This window comes from Gracilinanus agilis, chromosome 2 (assembly GCF_016433145.1).
Source record: "Gracilinanus agilis isolate LMUSP501 chromosome 2, AgileGrace, whole genome shotgun sequence".
NCBI classification, from domain to species: Eukaryota; Metazoa; Chordata; class Mammalia; order Didelphimorphia; family Didelphidae; genus Gracilinanus; species Gracilinanus agilis.
Genome location: NC_058131.1, coordinates 99,616,546 through 99,640,686, shown reverse-complemented (window position 1 = coordinate 99,640,686; position 24,141 = coordinate 99,616,546). Strand labels below are relative to the sequence as shown.

The window sequence follows — 24,141 nt, the reverse complement described above, 5'->3', positions numbered from 1 at the left end:
AAGAAAGAAAGAAAGAAAGAAAGAAAGAAAGAAAGAAAGAAAGAAAGAAAGAGAAAAGTAGAAAAGAAGAAAAGAATACAAAAGCAAAGGGGGGGAGGGGGTATAAAAGCACCTTTTTTATTGGTTTGTTTTTTATTCAGAGAAGAGGCTAAAAGTCTATCCAGAAAGAACATAGACAAGCAAGACAGCTTTAAAAACTTCAGCTTGAATTAGTATACATACTTTTAAAAAATCTGCACATAAAAGCAAGGTGTATTTTCACATACAAACCCATTTTTTAAAAAACATTTGTGTTTTGTTATACATAAAGTAAATGCCCATCTTAGGTTCAGAATAAAAATGAATATAAAAAAAATGGTTGAAACAGTGTCACTGGGTGGATAGGAGAACATCATGGAGGACACAATAGTTATTTAGGAGCTAAGAATAACTCCATGATAATAGACTTCATAGCATGATTGTGGTCTTTGGTTATGGTACTGTAATGGTATTATTATGCAATAACATTGGCTGGAGCAGCCTTAGGTGAGATATATTTTCATATAAAAAAGAATGAAGATACAGTTAATTTAATTTCTCCTACTTAAGAAGTACTTTTCCAAATGGTATGCCCCTCAAAATGCTTTCAGGAAACATCTCACTTTCTTTCGTTTGAAGCCTGTTCTAATATTTTTGTATTATGACTACTTCATAAAGAAAAAGGGGACTCATTTCTTCCTGAGATTTGTAGAATGGAATCAAGGGGGAGATTCTGGAAATTTCCTTTGTTTTTATATTCTTCATTTGATTGTCTATACCTTAACTTGGAAATATATTGTATTTCCTCAGCATGCTCTGACTAATGGTTGTATCCCATGCACCTACTAGGTCATAAAGTTAAACCAGACATCAATACTTACCACAGAATGTGGGCTAATATGTGAGCAGAGAGTAAAATGGCAGTTACACTTTGGCAGCAAACTCACAGTTTGAGTGCACATGCGTGAATACAAGGAAACACACATACCTACACATCCATCCTCAGGACACTCTTGTTTTCCTCCACTTTGAAGCTGTTAGATCTCTTCTCTAGAATTCCAAATGGCATCTCATTCTGTCAGTGTAAACTAAAAGGGTCTTCAGGAAATTATCAACCTTGCAAATAAATAATTTCCTGTAGAAAGTAAAGCCAAGCAGGGTGGCTCTAAGATATGAATTATTAGTCTCCAACAGGCAGATACTTGGTAAGAAATGAGAGTTGTGAGAAAATATTTTGTTTCCAGAAAGTGGAGTGAAGTGAGAAAAGAACTGACATTGAAGTAAAAGAGCCTCAGTTTAAATTCTGTCTCTGGTACTTACTACCCCTGTGAGCCCTAGACAAGGAATTTAAATCCCTTGTCCCAATTTCCTTATCTCAAGGAGGACTTGGAGTCAGGAGTACCTGAGTCCAAATTCTTCCTCAAACATTTATGAATAACTACAGAACGGGAGCAAGTCACTTAACCTCATATAAAAGCAAGATGATAATAGTATCTACCTCCTGTGGTGGTTGTGATGCTTAAATGTTATATAAATTTGTAATATACATTTATAAATGTAAATTTACATATGTAAGTTTTCAAAATTTAAAATTCCATGTAAAGGCTAGCTGTTCTTCATATTGTCTATAAAACTAAGGAGGTGGAGGATATGGCCTCCTTCTATCTCTAGATGACAATCTTTTAAAATTCTAGCTATTCCCTAATTTACCTTATGTAAATCAATTGTCCTCTATTTTACTCATCTCTAAAATTAGGGAATTGGACTTGGTGGTCATGAAGATCCCTTCCAGCTCTGAATCAAGTGATTGCAAATGGCAACTCAAGAAATGTAATTATATTTTATTCATCATTTAGCACTTTAAAAATATTTTATACCACTTTATTTATACATTTACATATGTATATATCACTTTTATATAGCATTTCACAAAGAACTTTAAGGTTTACAAAACATCTTATAAATATCTCATTTTATCCTCACAGCAATCCTAGGAAGTTGGTGCCATTATCCTCCCCATTTTATAAATGTGGCAATTGAAGGAGAGGCTGATTAAGATAAGCCCAGCATCACATAGCTAGTAAATGTCTTGAGATAGGATTAGAACTCAGGTTTGTTTGTTAGGCTTTTTTTTTACTCCTATTGAGTCCTTTCCACTCTTCAGCCTAGCTGCCTGTAAAAATTAGAAATGATTCCAATGTTCATTCATTATACCTAATGGATTTTTAAAAGACAGTCTTCTAACCACTTCGGCAATTTTTACTTCCATCAATATTTGTGGGACTCAGTGATACCAATGTCTTCCATTGTTAATGTAAGCCTAATCAAAAACAGAGCCTCTTGGCAATTAACTTTTCAATGATCACAGATATCTTTGTATCTTCCCAACTTTTTTATCTTGTAACATCAGGGGGAAAAATTGGTGTACATGAACAAATTAAAGAACCTCATTGGGGGATAGGATCTTAAAGTCAATCACTTCTGTCTCCTGCCTTTCAAATATTTGAAAAGAACTTTTTCATGTCTTCTCTTCTCCAAGGGCAACATCCCCAGTTCTTTCCATTGGCATTCAGATAACCTGATCTTAGTTCCTTCCAAAATCCTGATGTCCTTGCTCCAAATTCTGTGGAGTTTAATATCTTGTCTAAAATGTAGTGCCTTGAACTGAACATACTTCAGAAATGTTCTAACCAGGTCAGAGTATAGTGTGACACTTACTTCCTTGGTCCTGGACAATATACCTCTTTCTTACTGAAGATCCAAGTTGCATGAACTTTTTAAGCTACTATTTCACTATTGATTCATGGTCAACTTAGAATCCACTTTCTTTTCTAACAGATAAAAGCTTACCTGCCATTAAGATAGGTAGTGAAAATTCTAATCATTTTTGGCTTAACTTCCTAAAACATATCATACTTCCTCAACTTAAAATATATATGTATATACGCCAAATACATTTAAACCTTTCTTCATGAGTCAAGGTTGTAATTATGACTGCTAATTGGATTGGACAGTGAAACCAACAAGGGCTCCTGATTACACTGGAGTACATGGGGAAGAGGTATGTAGGGTTCTTCTGTGTACTATCCAGGTGACATGCCTCACTATGTTGAAGTATATAGAGTGATCTATCCCTGCACAAAATAGCCCAAACTCTTGTGCTTTTTAATTTTTGTCTTTTTTTTTTAAATGTCTTTTTTGGTTTCTTCTGCTCTCTTTCAGTTGTGCCTTCTTGCTTCTTTTAGTATGAGTATTGCTAGAACTTCTCTAACTACTATTACTAGTCTATTACAAACTTTTTAAATAGACTTGTTCAGATTTTGTGGAAAACAAAAATGAATAGAACCTGAGTGAGAGCCTGATGGATTTTTCTATGGATAAAGTACTGCAATTTTAGTTCCTTAATTTAATATCATTTATAAAACTGATTCAATAATCTTTTCTGTTTTCTTTAGGATTCTGAATAGCTAAAGTTGAATTCCTTATAAATGGGATTTTACTGTTACTTATAGGCAATTGAGGTAGGAGATGGGAGGAGTAATATGTAGATCTATTTTTTTTATTTTCTAAATATACACTGTAATATAACGTATTTAAGTCACCTTGTAGAAGGAATGCAGTTTTAGAATCCTCTTCTACAAAATGTCATCATCTGAGAGTATATAGATATCTTGGTAAGATCCAACCAGAGTAAGAAGTTTAGCTCAACAAATTTTGTGGCTTTTATAGTTAATTAGAGTGGAAAAGCTTTAAGAGTATTATTGAATTTTTCAAAAAGCTTTAGGCACTAAGACAATAAAAATAGTTTATTTCTTTTATAGTGAAAAAAATAGTTATTAAGCACTTATTCTGTGTCAAGTTTTGTGCTGGGAACACAAATAAAAAATGTGATACAGTCCCTGCTTCCAAGGAACTTATAGCCTTTCATTTTTTTAAATTAATAGGCATTTTTCCCCACTGTCCACCTCTCTGCCCCATATAGAGGAAAATAAGCAATAGATATGCATAGTCAAGCAAAACAAATTCCCACATTGGCCATGTCCAGAAATGTGTGTCTCATTTTGCATATTTAGTTTACTCAGGAGAGTTAAGTAGCAGAGAAAATGAGGATTTTATAATAATCTGGACATGTTGTTCTCTCTTTGCCCATCCATCCCTTTATAAAAAGCATTATTCGTAAAATGGTAGCATGAAGCTATGTATATATGTAAGGACAAAACACGACTAAAGAAGTGCATAGTTGCTGATAAATGAGATGATATATAAGGACTTAGAATAGTTTTTTCTTTGTATAGTCAGTTGGAGAAATTAGATGTTGCCTATTTCAGTAATGATGCTGAGTGGATAATAAGATGCCAGCTGCTGGTGTTCAGGGCTCTGAGCCCCATATTTTCCCTCTCAGTTCCTTTTGGGGAGTTGTGAGGGCAGTAGTGCTATTTCAAGCATACTTTGGCAAAGTAGGTTGAGATTATTCAGCTACACAACATCAGAACAGACATAATGACTTGTTTAAGCTAAACATGGGGACGGTAATTCATTGAAAATCAAAAATAAAATGCTAAGGCTGCAGATTTATAAACCTAGCCTGATAATACTTTCATAATTTCTGCTTGCTGAGTTTTATGTGGAAAATGAATTGCCATTGCTAAGTTTGTGGCAGTTTATAAGGACAGTTAATTAAGGCAGAAAATGACATTAGTCATTTCTTCATAGGCGAATGGAATCATTTTACCTCTGGTCAGGGATTCTGTATGATAAATATCAGCCTTAATGGCACATACTTTCTTGAATCAGTTGTACAGTGTTCCCATTTGTTGCCAACATGTCCAAACCTAAAGGTTTATCACAGCTGCCATTTTTGCCTGCCATTCATTGTAATTTTGGAGGCTTGGGAAGTAATGGAAACTTATTCATTCTTATTGGCCAATTAAAGAACTGCTCAAAGCAATGTTTCATTTTCTATCGTGGGCTTCAAAAAAAACTCTCATTGAAGAATATTTTGGAGGGTGTGTGTGTCTGTGTGTGTGTCTGTGTGTGTGTGTGTGTGTGTGTGTCTGTGTATGTGTGTCTTTTGTAGCTCTTGTGTTATTTATGTATTCCCTAAACGACAACATGGATGGGTAGGCAGTACCTTGAGAAATGAAATTCAAAATCAGCTTGGAAATGACATTATTAAGAGATCACTTTTTAAGTAGTCTGGACGCCCAGAATGAAAATGGGATTTACAGGAAGATTTTGGAAAATGGCAGAAAGGGGAGAAATGATCTCAAATCACAGAGACATGATAACCAAATCAAGAAAAGGATCTACCTTTTTTTTTACCCTCACTTTCTGTCTTAGTATGAATTGTCAGATAGAAGAGGAGCAAGGTCGAGGCATTTGAGGTTTAGTGATTTGCCCAGGGTCACACAGCTAGGAAAAGCCTGAGATCACATCAGAACTCAGGTCCTCCCAACTCCAGGCCAGAGACTATCCATTATGCTACTTAGCTGCTCTGCATATTTAAAATACACTAATAAAATTGGTGCCTGTCTATATTAACAAAAAATTGGAATGGTTCATGACATCAAAGAGACAATGACATTGGATACCATTATAATGAAATGAGAGTAAAATCAAAGAATATTCATATTTAAGCATTAAGATCTAATATTAGGGTAAATTATGATTTATATACACGTACATAATAAAGTTGCAGCTCCTACTTTGTGAGAGTGATAGCTACTGAAGACACAGAAGAAAAAGTTCATGACACCAAAGTTCTTAGAACTTTCAAATGGGTCAAAATCAGAAGGAGATATGATTTTATCAAGGGAATTGACATTAAAAGAGATGCATTACCATATGCATGGCTGTGGTACCCTAAGGAGTAGAGGGCCTTTTCATATATCTTATAGCAGAAACCTCAGGTATATTATTTTTCCCTGTCAACTTATAAGCTCTTTGAAAGTGAGGACTATCTTTTCTATAAATCTCTAATGCTTAGAATAGTTCTTTCCCATAGAAGACATTTAATAAGTGTTTTTTATTGATTGATAGTCTTTAATAAATTATTGTTTAGCCAGTTATATGAATTTAAAGAAAACTAATGAACTTTAATATAAGATTATTTAAAGGTTTCACTTCATGAAATTATGTGGCAGTGTATATATTTTTTTAAATTATATGTAAAATGTTAAATGAAATTTATATTCTCCCTGATCACTACTTGAAATATAATACTGCACTGAGAAGTTATTATGGATGCTTCTAATTTGATTTATCCTAGCTGTACTTGAATTATAGGGCAGCTAGGTGGCTCAGTGGGTAGAGGACCAGGCACAAAATTAGGAAAACTCATTGTCCTTGATTCAAATGTGGCCTCGGATACTTACTAGCTGTGTGAACCTGGCCAAGTCACTTAACTCTGTTTGCCTCCGTTTCCTCATATGTAAAATGAGCTAGAGAAGGAAATGGCAAACCGTTCTATTATCTTTGCCTAGAAAACCTCAAAAATAGAGTCACAAAGAGTCCCCAACTAAACAACAACTGAAGTTCGGACTTGTTCTGATGCTGCTAAATTGGTCTGACACAGAATTTATTTGATTTGACACTGATTCACTGGGTGAACATTCAAATGATTATTGTGGGTTCTAGGAACTCCTGATTAGTGGTAGGTGGAAGAAGCTTGAGGCTAAAACTTTTCTGCACTCAGTATCATCTATGCTAAGAAGGCAGAGGAGTTGTATGATCATGACAGAGAAACTATGCTAGGTGAAAAGAAGGGAAATGGATATTATGGTTGTATCCTCCAGGGTTCCCCAGTATCTGAAGACAGCACATAAATACTAACCAAAGCATCATACACCCTTAATCTAAGGGCTAGTTATGAAACTGGACAATCATACCCTAAGACGATCAAGTTTAAAAAAGTAACAATGAAAGATTTAACCTATTGATTGATTATTTCTAATTTTTAGTTAATATTTATTAACAGTAGAAGAATATAGTGATATTTATTGGTCAGCCCCAGTCACTGTTTACATGATTCCCTTTGCCAATGGTCAGGACTGACAATCATAAAGCTGCAAGGATGTTGGAGTCATTTTTATTTGAAGGCTTCCCTTTGATTGGTTGATTTTGATGGGCTGTGGAATTACCATGTTAGTATTACCATGGTTAGATCTTCTTGTCACCAACTCAAACTTTATTTTCTGCCTGTCAATTATATGAACTAAAGTAGAGAAGATGAAACAGACAATGCCAAAGATTCATTTATCTTTAATCTTAAGTACTCTTCTCATTTGTTTTGGTTCTAACTTATTAAAATGAATTGAACATATCATCATCATCATCTTCAATTATCATAGCATATATTTAGTGTTTAGTGGCTTCCTAGTGATTTCAGATGTTATCTCATTTGAGCAGGAAGACAAGGGGTATGTCGGTATTAAGGGGTGGGCTGTTAGAGGGATAAAATCTACCTGAATTAAGTCATTTAACTTTTGTTACATGTATACTACATATGTATGTGTGAAATTATTGTCCTGCTTAAAAGGATGTCTTTTTTGGCATTCTTCTCATATATTACTTAGTGTATTAGTGATCCTTTTCATTTGTTGATGGTTTACTTGCACCTTCAATTGCTTTCAGAATTGATGTCTAGAAGATTCTAGAAGCTTAATCTTACTACCAAACAATTTAAGTTATGTCAGTGTGGAATGGGGGCTGTCTTGGGCAGGAGTGGATTACCCCTCATTGGGCCTTCCAAGCAAAGGTTGGATGACTACCTGTCAGGAATATAGTCATTGGAATTCTCGTTCAGGTATGGGTTGGTGTAGATGATCTCTGAGGTCCTTTCCAACTCTTGGCATGCATTGATTTTTTTTTCAATTAGTTTACTTCAGAGTTCCTGAACAATCTTAGAGTGCCATCTGCTGCTAGTGCTATGGCAATTGTTCATTTCCTGGACTCTTGATTCAGTCCACTATGATCACCAGTCATTAATATTTAAGAGGATCAGCATTCTTAATAAGGAAAAGCTCCAAAAAAGCTTTGGCCAAAAATGTAGTTTATTCAAATTCTAATCTCTTTTAATGTGAAACTCTTCTAGTATGAGAATTCTAGAAGAATCCCTATCTTGTATGCAAAATGAGCTCCCTCACACTACTATTTAGCTGGGATATCTTTGAGGGGCAAGAAAACAGGAAAACTTGTCCAACATCTTCCCTCTGGTCCTTGCATAGGAACAAAGAGATAGAGAATATTATCATGAAAACATCCTTTTTCAAGCTATTGACAGACAGTAGTAGATGTGTAGAATGTGTTTGTGTGTGCTTCCCATGTTAATTTATGCCTAATTGAGACACTAGGTGAAGCTTTGAGAGCTATCTTGGGAATCTTACCCATTCTTCTCCAAGGGAAACTTTAATTCCTGCCTAGAGGCAAGCAGGAGCAGGGGCTATAAGACTACTCTTGCTCTCCTCAGAGAGGGATACTGGGCTAGAAGCATATCTGTCTGCACCTCTGATCTATTTAGTCATGGGGAATGATTTTCCTTAGGATTTAAGCAGCTTTGCTTAAACAGAGAATGGTGCCCCCAACTGATCTGGGGACTATGTTTTTTTTGTGGCATAAATTGTGCTCATATATCCTGTCACGCCTTGATATGAGACTCTCCCCAGGGAAAGGAGCTCTGTCAACATTCTACCTCAAAAGAAACTAAACTGCTATATAAACACTGCAATATATATCCCATAAAATAAAACATTACAGAAAAGAATGACGTGTGCAAGATGCTTTCATTCTCTGTTGCTCAGAGCCTCTTGTACAATAAATTTAATAGGAAGTGTTGATGAATGACACTTGCAAACAAGTGATTAGATGAACACATTGTTAGCTTCAATATTTATATCAATTTTTTTCTGTTACTGAATCAGGAAACAGCTGAACACCCTTAAACACATGGTTCTTAAATACTATACATAAGCTAATGATATGATTTATTCTTTTTTAGGCTGCATTTTAAAAATTCAGACTTGCCCTCTAGATAAGCTGGCTTGAAGTCTGCATAAAGATGCATAGAATCATAGAATCATCCAATTTTCTACAATTGCTGGAAGAGACCGTAGAGATCATCCAGTCCAACCCCCTCATTTTACAGATGAGGAAATGGACACTCAGGTTAAATGACTTTTCAATTTCAGACAGCTTGTTACACAATCTAGATGTCACCCTCAACTCCTTACTTTCTCTGACACCCTCTCCCATACCCATTCAGTTGTCAAGTCCTATAATTTCTATCTTTACAGCATCTTTCGAATATGCCCCTTTTTCTCCTCTCACAGTGCCACCATTCTGGTGCAGCCCTTCCATCACCTCACACTTGGACTATTCAATAGCCTGCTTTGTTGCTGCCACAAGTCTCTCCTCATTCCAGTCTGTCTTTCACTAAGCCATCAAAATAACTTCCTAAAGTAAGCATTTGATTATGTCATCCCATCTCTTCAGTAATCCTTAGTGGCTCCCTATTACCTTGGATTAAATCCAGAATCCTATATTTGGCTTCTCATATCCTTCATAACCTTGCCCTTTCCTACCTTTCTGGAATGTGGAGGAGAGGTAGTCGCAGATCAATGACCCATAAGTCAAGGGTTGTAGGGGTCTTGGGAGAAGGAGGAGTTGGGTCAGCTTTTCTCTTGTCATTCATCTTGAATGAAACTGGTGTGAAATACATTAAAGCTTTGCTTTAAACTCACAAAAGCCATGTTAATAATATTAACAATAAACCTATAAAATGTCTGAAAATAGTACATTGTCCCTCTTTTCTGGCTCAAAAAGGATTTAAAGGATGGTTGGCAAATGGAATTTAAAGTGGAAAAATAGCAATAGATAATCATTCCTACATGATCTTTTCATTTTCCTTCAGGTGATTTCTTTTCTTTTTCACACAAATCACCTGGGATATTCAAAATGGCTACATTTATCTTGTTTTATTTTTACTGTCTCTTTTTCTTCTTTAAGGCTTTTTTTCTTAAGTAAAGGGCAATTTTGTTTTGGCTACAGCCTAGTTAGTAGGCTACATGCAGGGACTGAAATTGCAATCCAGATTTGTTTTCTTTATCTGTCTGTAAAATGTTGGGCTATGGGGGTTGGGAGGATTAGAACCAAGCAATAATGACAAATAGCCAACCCTCCAGTTCAACCTCGGTGAAAATGTGAAGAGAGAAAAGAGATAAATGAAATATAAGAATAATCTCCAAGCCTCATTTTTAGATGACTCTTTCCCCAGAGCTCCCAAAAATAGCAGAACTGATTGATATGAACTTCCTGTCCCTGACAAGTAAAGGCAGAGGTGCTAACAAGCAATGAGATGGTCCAAAGAAAGGAATTGAGCAGGAGAGAAAAAGAGTAGCACAGGGCATGGTCAGAAAACCAGCTGCTGAATCATATTGTTGACAATAGTTAGTTCTCCTGATGGGCTCAAAATGTGAAAAATTCTAATTTGACTCCCAACCAAGAATTTGAACTAAAAAAAAATGCAGATCCAATTAGATATTTTTATCTGTATCAAACCCAATGTGAATTACTATTAGTTCAAGACCTCCAATAAGCAGCTCAGACAAACACCCATGCTGCCAGGCTGATGGATTAATTTTTCTTTTTTAAATGAAATCATTGACAGCTTGGTATAGTAGTGACCCAAGAGTTGCTTGAATGCTAAATTGTAGCCAGGCATGGTACACAAAAGATCATAGAAGTAGAAATCAAAGGGACAGTTGAGTCTTTTTCATCCAAACCCCATACTTTATAACTGAGGAAACTGATTTTTAAGGGATATTAAGTGATTTACCCAAAAAAGCTGAATTTCAGATTAGAAGATGTGGATTTCAGTTACCTCCCACCATTAATTTGCTATCACCTTGGGTAATTCGCTTAATTCCTATAGGCCCTCACTTTATTCTCAAATTGAGTCTTTGGTGATCACTTAGATTCTGAAATGAAGATGTTTGGTCCTCACAGCAGCTTTATTGGTTATATGCTACTGTTATTCCCATTTTGTAGATGAGGAAACTGAGACATAAAGGGATTAAGTGACATGCCATGGGACACATATACATATTATATAAGTATTATATATAATTATATTTAATAGAATAAATATAATGATATATTATTATATATTAATATAAATATTATGTCTATAAAGTCAATTTTGAACTGCCATCTTCCCCACTCCAAGTCCATCTATGCACTATACTATCTGGATACCTGAAGCATCCAGGCTCTTCTTGAATACCTCCTAAAAGGATCCATACCTTCTTTCCAGCAGCCCATTATATTATGGGAGAATTATAATCATTAAATTCCCCTTACCTCACCACTGACCTTCTGACCCTGAAAGCACACTTCTGTCTCTTTGACTCCTTACCCTGATTGTCTGATTAATGCTAGAACTCAATTTTAAGAAAAGGAGCCTAAAGCAGCCATGCCTTCATTCCTTTCTGGCCTCTTTTCCTAATTCTCGAGACTTTCTCTTCCATGCCCTTATCTAGTAGTTCTGCCAGCATCTTTCATTTTCCTTTTCCATGTTTTCTATCCCTCATTAGAATGGAAGCTCCTTGAGGACAGGGGCCATCTTTCTTTCTTCTCTTGTATTTTGAGTACTTAGTGTAGTGCCTTGGAACATAGTAAATAGTACAAAAATTCTTATTGATGTGACTGGGTTTATGACTCAATCAACTGAATGATTCTTATGTTGAGCTGAAACCTCCCTTCTTAAAACTTCTTCCCATTTGTAGTTAGTAAATCCAAACTGAAAAATTTCAGTATGTGAGATAATTATAAATGGATTTGTTTTAGAATACTCATTTATTTAGGATAAATGTGCTATAAAGTTAACAAGTAGTTTTAGTGGCAGTAATAGGAATCATCCTCATCATCAATGTGTCTTTCCTGAGCCACCAGGATGTTTGTAGACCCTTGTAGAACATAAAAGAAACATGAGAAATCCATAATTTTGACATAAGAAGACCTGAGTTTAAATCCTATCTTTTCTTTGTGTGACTTTTGAGCAAGATGCTTAGGCTTTTGGAACCTCAGTGGGTTAATCTGTAAAATGAGGTTGTTGGAAGATTTGATATTTAAGTTGATATTTAAGTTCTCTTCATAAAATTCTTTTTGTTCTAAGATCTTCTAGGAACTTGAGTTCCTCCCAGGCAAATATAATTCCTTGAGGGATTTTCCTCTAAAAAAATGAACAGGTTCCTTTCCTAAGGGGTTACACTAAAATTCATTATTAAAAGGTAGAGAAAAGATCGAGAATGTTATTCTGTTACAAACTAGATTATTTTTTTTAAAAATAAAATGCATCAATTCTTGGATGTCATTCCAGTTCACATGGAATTCCTCCAGTTTGTTATTCCTTTGCGCACAATAGTATTCCATCACAAGCATATACCACTGCAGAGTGAAAGGAGCAGAACCAGAAGAACATTGTACACAAAGAATGATACACTGTAGTAAAAGTGAATGTAATGGACTTCTCTACTAGCAGGAATGCAATGATCCAGAACAATGTTGAGGGATTTATGAGAAAGAACGCTATCCACATCCAGAGAGAAAACTGTGGGAGTAAGAACACAGAAGAAAAACAACTGCTTGAACACATAGGTTGAGGAGGATATTATTGGGGATGTGGATGCTAAACAATTACCCTAGCACAACTATCAATAATATAGAATTAGGTCTAGATTAATGATACATGTAAAACCTAGTGGAATTGCATGCCGGCTACGGGGGGTTGTGAGGGGGGCCGGGATCTTAGGAGATGGAAAGAACATGAATCATGTAACCATGGGAAAATATTATGAATATGATAAATTTATTAATTTTAAAAAATGATTAATAAAAATAAAATACAATTATTTAAATTAATTTATTTTTGACCAATGTTTTTATATCAATATGTTATTTTTTAAATTAAATTTTCTTTCATGAAAATTGTCTTCTCTCCATCCAAAATCTCCCCCACCATCACTGAAGAAGCAAGAAAAATAAAAACTCTTTTACATACGTGTCTAGTTGAGAGAAATATAGTCTCACATTGGCTATTGCCTCCATCCCAAAATATTTGGATTTTGAGTCCCTTGACTCTTTATCAGAAGGTTTATAGCATGTTTTACCATGAATCCTCTGGGATTATAGTTGCTCTTTGTATTGATTAAATTTTCTAAGCCTTTCAAAGGTGTTTGTCTTTATAATTTTGTTGTAAGTGTATAAGTTATTCTGAATGTGTTCTCTATATTCTCTATCATTTCACACAAGTTTTTCTAGGTTCTACAGAATCCACCCCCTCACCATTTCTTATAACATAATAGTATTTCATCCCATTTATATACCATTATTTGTTCAACCATTCCCCCAGTTGATGAAAACCTGTTCAGTTTCCAATTCTTTGCTATCACAAAAAGGTGTTATATTTTTTTCTACATATGAACTCTTTTCCTCTCTTTTTGAGGTATAGAAGTAATAATGATATTGCTGGATCAAAGGGTTTTCACAGGTTTTGGGCATAGTTCCAACTTGCTTTGCAGAATTACTGGACCAGTTTACAATTCTACCAGAATTACATTAATGTACCTGTTTTCCCACAGTTTTTAGCCAATCTAATGGATGTGAGGTGGAACCTCATAAATTTAATTTGCATTTCTCTAAATACTAGAGACCTAGAGCATTTTTTACATGGCTGTTGATATATTGACTTTCTTCCTCTGAAAACTTCGTGTTCTTTAACAACTTACCAATTAAGGAATGCCTCTTATTCATAAAGCTGTTAAGCTAGATAAGAACTTAGAGCTGTCTCTTTAATTTTACAGATAAAGAAATTAAGGCTAGAGAGGCTAAGGGATTTGTCCAAAGTCACTGAATTTTGTTCTTTTTTTTCTTATTAGCCCGTCCAATGGATGTGAGGTAGAACCTAGATCTCCCGATTCCTGGTTCAGTTCTTTTTTTCAACTAAATAATGCTGCCCACCCTCATAAAACCATGTTTTATGATCCCCGTCATTGGCTCCCTTCTGGAATCTGCTGGAATATAGTGTGATGAAAAGTTACTGGGAAAAATATAATAACGTTTTCAGAGAAAATGACTGAGATCAGAAAAAGAGGAAGCATATTATTAGTGAACTTCAGGTTGTATGACATGCATTCTATTGTAGTTATTATTCTATTGAGCCTTGTAAAAGTTAAGGAGCAGACATGCTACAGTACTTTTTCTTGGGTTAATTTTATCAGTGCCCTCCCTTTCCTTCTATCAGACCTTTTTATTTCCATAAAAAAAAGAAAAAGAAAAATGTAAGTAGCATGATTCCATTTAAAGCACTGTGTACTAGCTGTATGGAGAAATAAAGATGTACTTGGTGTTGCTAATTACAGTACAGGATGCCCCAAGCTAAGTGCCAGAAAAATGCTTCAAAATCAGAACTTTCTCATTCTTAAGGACATGGTCCTCATCCTCAGTCTTGTTCTTTCAAAATGAAACACTTGGGTTCTGTATTTCTTCAATTCCAACTAGTGACTAATGACCCTCAGAATCCTGGCTGGTAACCTAGTGTTTTTAGCTACTGATATTTAAATGGAATTTTAATGTTTCCAAACAGCTTTCAATGCATTTTCATTTGGACATCACAGTAACCCTGTGAAAAAGGTACTTCAGGTAATACTATCCCTCTTTTGCAGAGGAAGAAACTTAAGATCAGGGAAGTTGTGACTTGCCTAAGGTCCTACAACTCATAAATTTCAGAGGTGGGATTTGAATTCATCTCTTCCTTACTCCTTGTCTGCACAATTTTCTGCTTCTAATAGATCTCTTAGCAATTTAGGACAAATCTGTTTATAATATTTACCTCTTGATCAGCAAACACGTGTTTACATTCATTACTCAGCAACATGAAAAAAAAGCCTTATTTAGGGGATCGGACTGAGATAGAGATGCCAGGATACAACAAGGCTGCAGCTTGGAAAGTTGTCCTCCCCAGCCCAAAGGGAAGAAGACTATTTGATAGCTTCTTATTTAAAGCACCCTTAATATCTAGTTATCAAAAAGAGTTAATTTTTTCTTTACCCTTGGAATGACAGCACAGTTTAGGGGATAAAGAACCAAGCTGGAATCTAGGAAGCCTTGAGTTCAAAGCTAGCCTCTGAAATCATGACTGAGTGACCTTTGATAGTCAAACTCCCAAGTGTTCTAGCCAACTCTCTGAGACTAAGTTATGGAGAAGATGGCAGCCTGCATTGGTAGAGGGAGTAGCCTACCCTGCTTAAAGTACCCTCCTCATCTATGCAGACTGTACTGAAAAGCTATGGAGAACTCATAGAATGAAGAACCTGGCTTCCAGAGAGGTAAAGTGAATCTACTCAGTAAGATTTACACTCAGATCCTCTGAAGCCCAAAGAACTCTAGCCATAGTACTATCAAGAATTCTCATTTCAAGGAATAATGAACTGGAGGAATTCCATGTGAACTGGAAAGACCTCCAGGAATTGATGCAGAGTGAAGGGAGCAGAGCCAGAAGAACGTTGTACACAGAGACTGATACACTGTGGTAAAATTGATGTAATGGACTTCTGTACTAGTAGCAATGCAATGATCTAGGACAATCCAGAGGAACTTATGAGAAAGAACTTCCAGAGAAAGAACTGTGGGAGTAGAAACACAGAAGAAAAACAACTGCTTGATCACATGGGTCAATGGGGATATGATCAGGGATATAGATTCTATGATTACCCTAATGCAAATATTAATAATATGGAAATAGGTCTTGATCAAGGACACATGTAAAACCCAGTGGAATTGCACATTGGCTATGGGAGGGGGTGGGAGGAGGGGAGGGAAAGAACATGAATCATGTAACCATGGAAAATTTTTCTTAATCAATTAAATAAAATTTAAAAAATGAAAAATAAAATAAAATAAAATAATTCCCATTTCAGAACTCATTACACGGGGTGACTAGGTGGCTCAGTGGATAGAGAACCAGGCCGAGAGATAGAAATTCCTGGCTTCAAATCAGACACTCCCTTGCAACATGGCCCTGGGCAAGTCACTTCTCCCCAACTTAATTTGCTTAGCCCTTACAACTCTTCTTCCTTGGAACCAATACACAATATTGATTCTAAGACAGAAGGTAAATGTTTTTAAAAAATGAAAAAAAAAAGATCTCATTACAACTAAATTCCTTTGTCAAGCCAAGTTGTGAATTATTGTGCCTAAAAGCTTTCTTTCCCCCCCTCACTTTCATTTAAAGAGCAGTTATATTGGGTTTATTGCCTTTCCTCTGATTGAAGTGTTTCTATCCTTTTCTATTTTTAACCTAGTCCCTCAGCCAGACCCCCTAGGCTATGAGTCTTGGGAAAGTTTGAGAAAATGGAGACTGGAAGGAAAAAAGAAAGTTATAGCAGTTTTCCCAGGACAGCCCTCCTTGGCAATGTCACCCTTTCATATCACCTTGCTTCTGGCCTTAAAGGGCCCTATCTCTATCAAGCAGGGGAAGAAAGAAGGCAAGAAAGGAGCACGACCCTGCCCACCTTGGGGCCCAGTCTCCCCCCTTTCCCCAGCTGTGAAATCTGCTGTGAGGCAGCTTCTAAAGAGCCACCGCAGTCCACCCTGAAAATATCAGCTCACTAGACCAACAGCAGCGCCCATTCGAATACCTTGGCCAGGCCAGAACTTAGGTCACTCGAGCTTTAGTCTTGGCCTGGGAATCCTCAGTTCCAACCTGAGTCCACTCTCATCATCCATTCACAGTTCAGCTCTGGCACGGCCCCACCATGAAACTCTACCCCTCACTGCCTTCTTCCTAACAAGAATTCAAGTAGCTCTGAACTTTCTTGCCCTGAAACAAATTTCCCTTCCTTGGGGCAAAGCCACTGTCATGACACAATTGCTACTTCTCCACCCCATCCTCTGACATTACATTTCTCAATTTTTCCTTACTCAATTTTTACCCTCATTCTCCAAAAATAAAAAAAGCCCTCATCCTGGTTTCACCCAGCCTCCCCACTTTTCTGATTATTTCTTCATTACTTTGGAAGCTGAAGTGGTGGGAACTGGCCTTCCAAAGCAACTAAGTGCATCTCTATCCAAATATTCATGACTTTCAAAGTTTAATTCAGTCATCGAGATATTGGGTACGCTAAGAAGTATTGAATCTTATTTTCAAAACTTTAGATTGGCCTTTGAATAGATGATGTTATTTCTCAACGAGTATATTCTTCCAAAGGTTATTGCAACTATGCATGAGACGGTGGTGCCTGTTGCAATGATCTTCATGTTCTTTTTGCAATGTCAGACTTTATATTTCTCTTTTAACTCAGTTTATTAATATAATCCTTATTCAGAAATGAGCTTTTGTGGGGGGAAAATCAATAATTACCTTTGTCACTATTTATTTAATGAATGTATTGAAAGACTCCATTAAATTATAAATGTCTCGTTACTGATATCTTTATAATAGATTTTTAAAATTATAGTGTGAACCAGTTATCCATTTCAAAGAAGATACAATGGAGAGATCAGCACATGCACAATGAAATTACTCCTGATTTGTCTAATGCAATATTCATGAGAATTCTGTGAACATGATCACATTTAATCCCAGAAAATAAGACTAAAAATGAACATTTTAAATTGTAATTATCTCTTATTTGGGAAGTTCAGAAAATTTTTATTGTTTCTATAATTGAAATGACTCAGTATCTTGTCAACATAGTCAGTTAGATAAAGGGAGTTAGATGTGCTAGGTAGACCACAAGGTCTGGAGTCAGATCTGGCCTCAAACACTTACTAGCTATGTGATCCTCAGGGAGACCTTTAGCCTCTATTTGCCTCAGTTTCCTCAACTGTAAAACAGGGAAAACAAAGTACCTCATTCCCGGAGTTATTGTGAGGATCAAATGAGATAACCTGAGCACATTCTTGGCACATAGTAGGTGCTTATTTCCTTCCTTCCTTCCATCCCATCATGTATGAAGAAGAAATACAAATTACAAAAACAAATTACCCTTATCAGTCTTTTCGATGTACATCATATAAATTCATTCACTTTGTAGTCCATATGAATAATTTTTTAATTTTTCTTTGGAGAAAAAACATTTTTGCAATATCTTTCTGATACTATACTTCTCAATTATTTTCTATTATAAATCATAAATCATAAAAATCACTCTCAATCATAAATGATATTTATCTCATCCCCACATGGTTTTAAACTCTTCAGGTAGGTCTCTCTATTATGAGTTTTTCATTCCATGTAGTTTGGAAATTATAAATATTCAATGTGATGACACCTATCAGAAATGTTGTTGCTATATGTTTATGTCCGATATCTGGAGGGTTGCGGGAGGCAGTGCTTTTTATATAATAATGCTCCAAGATAAAAAGAGACAATAATAAAAGGTGTGCATTTTAATTGTCATTCATATATACCTTGTGGATGAGAGCTATATACTTTTACACACTTTTTCTAGATGAATAAATTATTTAATTACTGAAAGAAAATAATAATGCTCCAATTCCAGTAGATTATGTGCTGAATGTTCAAATCTATTTTGGAGTCTCTATTTGTAGTATGGAGAGTTGTCTGTTAAGGTTACTGTATGTAATGCTTATCCCCTGGTTTTGTCTTCTGAAGCAGCTGGTAGTGGCTATTTTTTTTTTGTGACCACCAATGATATGGCAAAAAAACACATACATGGATAGGCACACATATATGTAATATATTATACAGACACACATATATGCACACAGATGTGCAGTTGTTTATATAAATACATATATACTGTGTGTATATATACATGTCTAGATATATACTTATATATACTTGTATACATATATTTATATGTATATATGTATGTATATAAACTCAATTTATTCCCATTTAATATTGATCTCAGGTAAGATATAGAAACAATTATTAAAAGCATTTACTCTTAAATTCTTACTCAAACCAGGTACTTCCTACATGTGTGTGTCCTGGTGTATCCAAAAAAAATCGCATTAACATTTTCTCTCAAAATAATGTAGCGCTTTGTAGCAATTTGATTGTATACTGTGTCATCTTCAAGCAAAGCAACCTGGCAAGTTCTCATGGGACATCTATGTCATGAGCACATACAGGCTTTAGATCCAGCACCAGGAAATAGAAGGGAGAGGCTCTCTAGTGTTATTATCTGAAAAAACTTATTTTATTGTTATCTAAATCCACCTATGACAGTCCAACCCCTTTAGGACATCTTTCAGCCTACTTTAATGACTTGAGTCTTAGCGTATATGTATGCTATTTGTTATTCAAAGTAATATACTGGATAGAGAATTAGCCTTGGATTCAAGATGACTTTGGTTCCAGTCCAGCCTTTGTTACCTATTGACTGACCCTTGGTAATTCTCTACAAACCTCAAGCACTTCTCTGTGACTTTAAATTGCAGAGATGGTATATGTTGCTTTGGTAGAATTGCTTTCCTAGGAATTCCTTACCATGATGAAGTTAGAAAACAAGTTCGTTTTAAACAGAAAGATTCCCCTCCCCAAAAGGAAAACCAACAAATGGGCAAATTTCATTACTAGCCTTTTTGTTTCTAAATCCAAAAAAAACAAACTTCATTTTTCTATGCCGTATGTCAAATGCAAGCATATAACTTTCTTCACTCAAAGTGTTTTGAATCTTTTTCCTTCTATACTTAATAGTATATGTCTTATTTTTTCACAGCTGTGTCCTAGTTCCTTTGTGTCATAGAAAATGATGGACCTTGATCCCTAAGGAGATATGGTCAATGTATGAGAAAATTAACTAAGAATTAGTGGCATAGGGCAGTTTGGGCATCCAAAAGGGGAAGCAGAATGCTATAATGAGGTCAAACCAAAGAGTTTACTGGGTCAAAGTGGTTCATGCTGACATATTGAATCAAGGTCTCTATCAGTGGTTGAGTGGATGTGGAAGCTCAAGATGGAGAAGGTCAAAAAATGCCCCAGGCCATAGTACCTGCCCATAAGAGACATCCTTCCTTTGCATTTATTTGTAACTTCACATTTGGGAAGAAAGACCACTGGACTGGAAGGTCAAGAGACTTGCCTTGTACTTGTTCTGTGTCCCTGAGGAATTCACTTTACTTTGCTGGGTCTTGGTTTCCACATTTTGAATAACAGCATTGAACTGGATGGTCTCTTAATTTCTCCACCAGCATTTGATGGTTCAATGGACAGTGTCCACATTGCTCACCTTTGTATATACTTATTTGCAAGTGGAATTAGCACATGGAAGCCCTTGCCAGTTAAGTAGAAATAAGTGTTTTTGATCCAATTTCACCAATTATTAAGAAACAAAATTTCAAGCCCCATTTTTTCTTCCCATGGAAATAAAAAGAAGGATATTAAAAGTCCTGTGTTTAAAGTCCATGAAAAGATGCCTGTTTATTTGGGCAATCGTTCTCCACAGTGGGTGCCTCTGGGAAAAGAAGGCAAATTAATTCCCTTGAAAGTTTCTGATTTGGAATATTAATTATCCATGAAAGAGATGCCCCAGACTTTACAAAATGTCAAGAACCTTTTCTCCATGGTATACAACTCTTCAGAAGTGAAATAAAAAGCAAAAAACTGGTTAGAAACACTTTGTGATATACTAGACAGCATATATGTCAATTCTTATCAAATAATAACTAATTAGCATTACTTCCTTCTGATTTCCTCTCCTTTCTTCTCACTTCTAGCACCAGGGAAAGATTGGAGTTAAATTTAATGTTGGAACGGATGACATCGCCATTGAAGAGAACAATGCAATCATTAATGATGGGAAATACCATGTAGTACGTTTCACGAGGAGTGGCGGTAACGCTACGTTACAGGTGGACAGCTGGCCAGTGATCGAGCGTTATCCTGCAGGTAAGGCAGTGAATATGTATCTGTGAATGCCTTATTAAAAAAATAAATAAAGGACAACAAGCACTGTTTTGCGACCGTCTCACCAAATTCCAGATATTCTGATAAACCATTAAATACTTATTGCAAATTTAGGGTCATTTGAATGTAATGCTATCCTAAACTGTTTTGGACACAGTGTGTAGTAATGGCATTGCATGAGGGAAATTGAAGGCACACTTTATCTTCTGTAAAATTCAAAACATCATTGAAATCAGAGAAATGTAAACCTAAAAGACACAACAAGGTTAAAGCTCTATTTATTGGATTGTTAAACATTTAAACATTAAACAAAGGGAAGGTTTTGACAAAAGTAATAGAGTAAATTTTAAAAATTACTGGGAAAATATCATAAAATATTCTCTTGGGAGAAATGTTCTATTATATTGATGCAACTGCTGAAAATCAAAGAACATTAGGGAGGGCCATGGATCAACAGCAAAAAAAGCATCTAACAATTAATAGTTATTCATAATTAATTAAAAGTAAATTTATTTAAAGGTAACCTGAGTCCTCTGTCACATAGCCACTGTGTTCACAGGGAGTGAACATCACTATTCATTTCAAATGTAAAATGTACTTCTTGTTTCAAATAAGCACTGGGTCAATATTAGTCATTTGAAAATCACCTTGAAGCTATTCACTAAATTTGTCAGCACCACACCATTAAAACAAAAATAGTCTTAAGCAGAAATATAAGCAAAGGTTTCTTTTAGGTGTACATTCTACCTCTTTAAAAGCCCCCCTAACTAACATGGCCATAGTTTATTTAAAAGATATAATCTGAAATATCCTTCCAGAAAAGATTAGCATTTGATTTCAAGGATCTTCTCTCTCCATGTTCAAGTGAAAATTCTACCATCCTATGCATTCTCTTTATTCCCTGCCTCTTTTCCCAACAATATAATAGAATAACATCCACAAGAATACACATAGAAGACAAATAAACTTATTTAAAACAGAAGTGAAAGAAAGTAGTTATAAAAGTCAGAACTGTAAAGCCAGTCCCAGGAACCTAACATGCTAAGGATGATCAATCAAGGGTGTTTTTTTCCTTTCTTTAGGAAGTTAGTTAAATAACTAAATATTACTTTGCTTTCACACTATAATCAATGTAGTACAGGCTCTAAGAAAAATTATTTTAAAACCATCTAAACTAAGCCAGAATTAAATGTAGTTTTCTGAAAAAAAATAATGTCATATTTTAAGAAAGTTTTTCACATAAAAAATAAGATAGGCAACTTCATTACCTCATACTTATTTTTAAAAGAAAAATTAGAAGAGAGAGAGCAAAAGAGAAAGGGTTGTTATGAAGAAAATAAAAGGTCATGTCAGTTGAAATTTTGCCACATGGTAGTCTGCTACTACTAACAGAATACAGGGACTCTTTGGAACCTAAGGATGGGTATGGGACCTTATAGATTGGAGTAGACTTATTAATATATGAATTTATAGCTATGTGGATATAAAGGCATAATTTCAATGTAATAACCATTCTGATCCAGTGGATGAGCTGGAAATGATAATGGGTGCTGGCATTCAGACACTTACTTGGCCAATTTTTACTCAAAGACTTATTCACTTAGGGCCATGGGATATATTTGGCTATTTATTGCAGTTGGGTTTTTTGAGAGATATTCCAGGGCAGAGGAGAATTGTGTATTTTCTCACCACTTTCTAAACAGATCCTTGGATTCTGAAAAATAAGTGATAATAGGCAAACCTTCAGTATACTTATGAAAGTACTAATGACGTTGTATTTTCTATAATAATAGCAGGTATTACTTTGTAAAGCATCAGTTGGTTGATTATTAATAGCTTACATTTGTATGATACTTTATCCATGTTATGAGTTGATCTTCACAAAAACTCTGCAAAAGTCACTCTTTTTATCTCTACTTTACATTTGGGGAAACTAAGGCTTAGTGAGTTTAAGTAACTTGTTTAAGGTCACACAGATAGCAAGGATCTAGAGAGGAATTTAAATACAGCTCTTCCAGACTCCAAGTCCAGAACTCTATCTACAATGCCATACTTAATTATAATAAAAACACTTTACTATGCACTTTGGGGATATTAAGTATTAAGTTCTATTACCCTATGGAAACTTACAGTCTAGAAGGAAATACTAGGCATATTATATTTATACATAAACATATTTAAAAGAACTTCAGTAAGCTAACAATTATTTGAAAATTATTTTAATCAATTAACCAACTTATGTGTATATCAAGATAGTAATGAGACAGTAACTATCGAAAGCAAGTTTAAAAAACCTTCAGCTTTGGCAATATCATATAGTCAAACCTGAATTTAAAATTTACAGTGTGGGAGGCTTATATTGCAATTTTCTGGAATTAGCATTTTGGTTTTTTTGTATGGGTTTTGTTTTTAGTTTCATGCTTCACAGTAAGAACCAGGATATCACTTTAGAAAATGGGTTTGTGGTATAACTATTTTTAATTTGATGATTTGTCATTAGAAAGACATTGTTATACTTTGAAATGGCTGCTAAACTGAAGCACTCAATACCATGTCCTATCATCAGAGGGCAGGAACCAATGAACTATCTTCAATTCTCCTTAAAGTGCTTGCACTGAAAAATATAGGTAATAAAGGTTGAAATTAGCAATTAAGTATGGCACTCAACCTTCCATTATTGGGCATTGTGGTAAGCACATTTATATGAAGCAATACATCTGGCAACTCCAATGGGTCTTTAATGAAATGTACCCAAACCATTGACCAGTGGCATTAGCCCTAATTGTCTGGAAGACTTTCTTACAGAGGCTAATTGTTATGAGTAGGTTTTATACTCTTTGGAATATAAGCAATGCTCATATAACTCAATAATCCTCACATGTAGAATATATATGGAATTTTCTGAATAGCAAGCTTGCTTTCCTAAGCACAAAATAAAGAGAGAGAATAAGTCATAATGCATTTAGCAGATGAGGAAGAAGTTCTTTCTTGGAATTTGCTATTTAAACTCTGAAATATAATGCATCACTAATCTCTGATGGGGTCCTAATTAGATTTCCCTAGTAAAAGTTTTGCTCTGTCAATAAAAATAGGTCTCTTCTCATAACAATAAATTGTGAAGCCTAACATCATTTAGTTTCCCACCTTAATAATTTCTCAGAAAAATCACGGTTAATTTTTCAATATAACTC

At 35.2% G+C, this 24,141-nt stretch overlaps 1 protein-coding gene across 22 annotated transcripts in view; it reads left to right on the top strand.

The window, feature by feature from the left end:
* NRXN1 (neurexin 1) overlaps positions 1-24,141 on the top strand; it is a 1,430,528-nt gene that overhangs the window by 1,171,580 nt on the left and 234,807 nt on the right. For all 22 annotated transcript variants that reach the window (XM_044663323.1, XM_044663322.1, XM_044663321.1 and 19 more), the window contains one exon: positions 20,761-20,932. In XM_044663323.1, the coding sequence (XP_044519258.1) occupies positions 20,761-20,932 (172 nt within the window). The remainder of the gene's footprint in view (positions 1-20,760; positions 20,933-24,141) is intronic.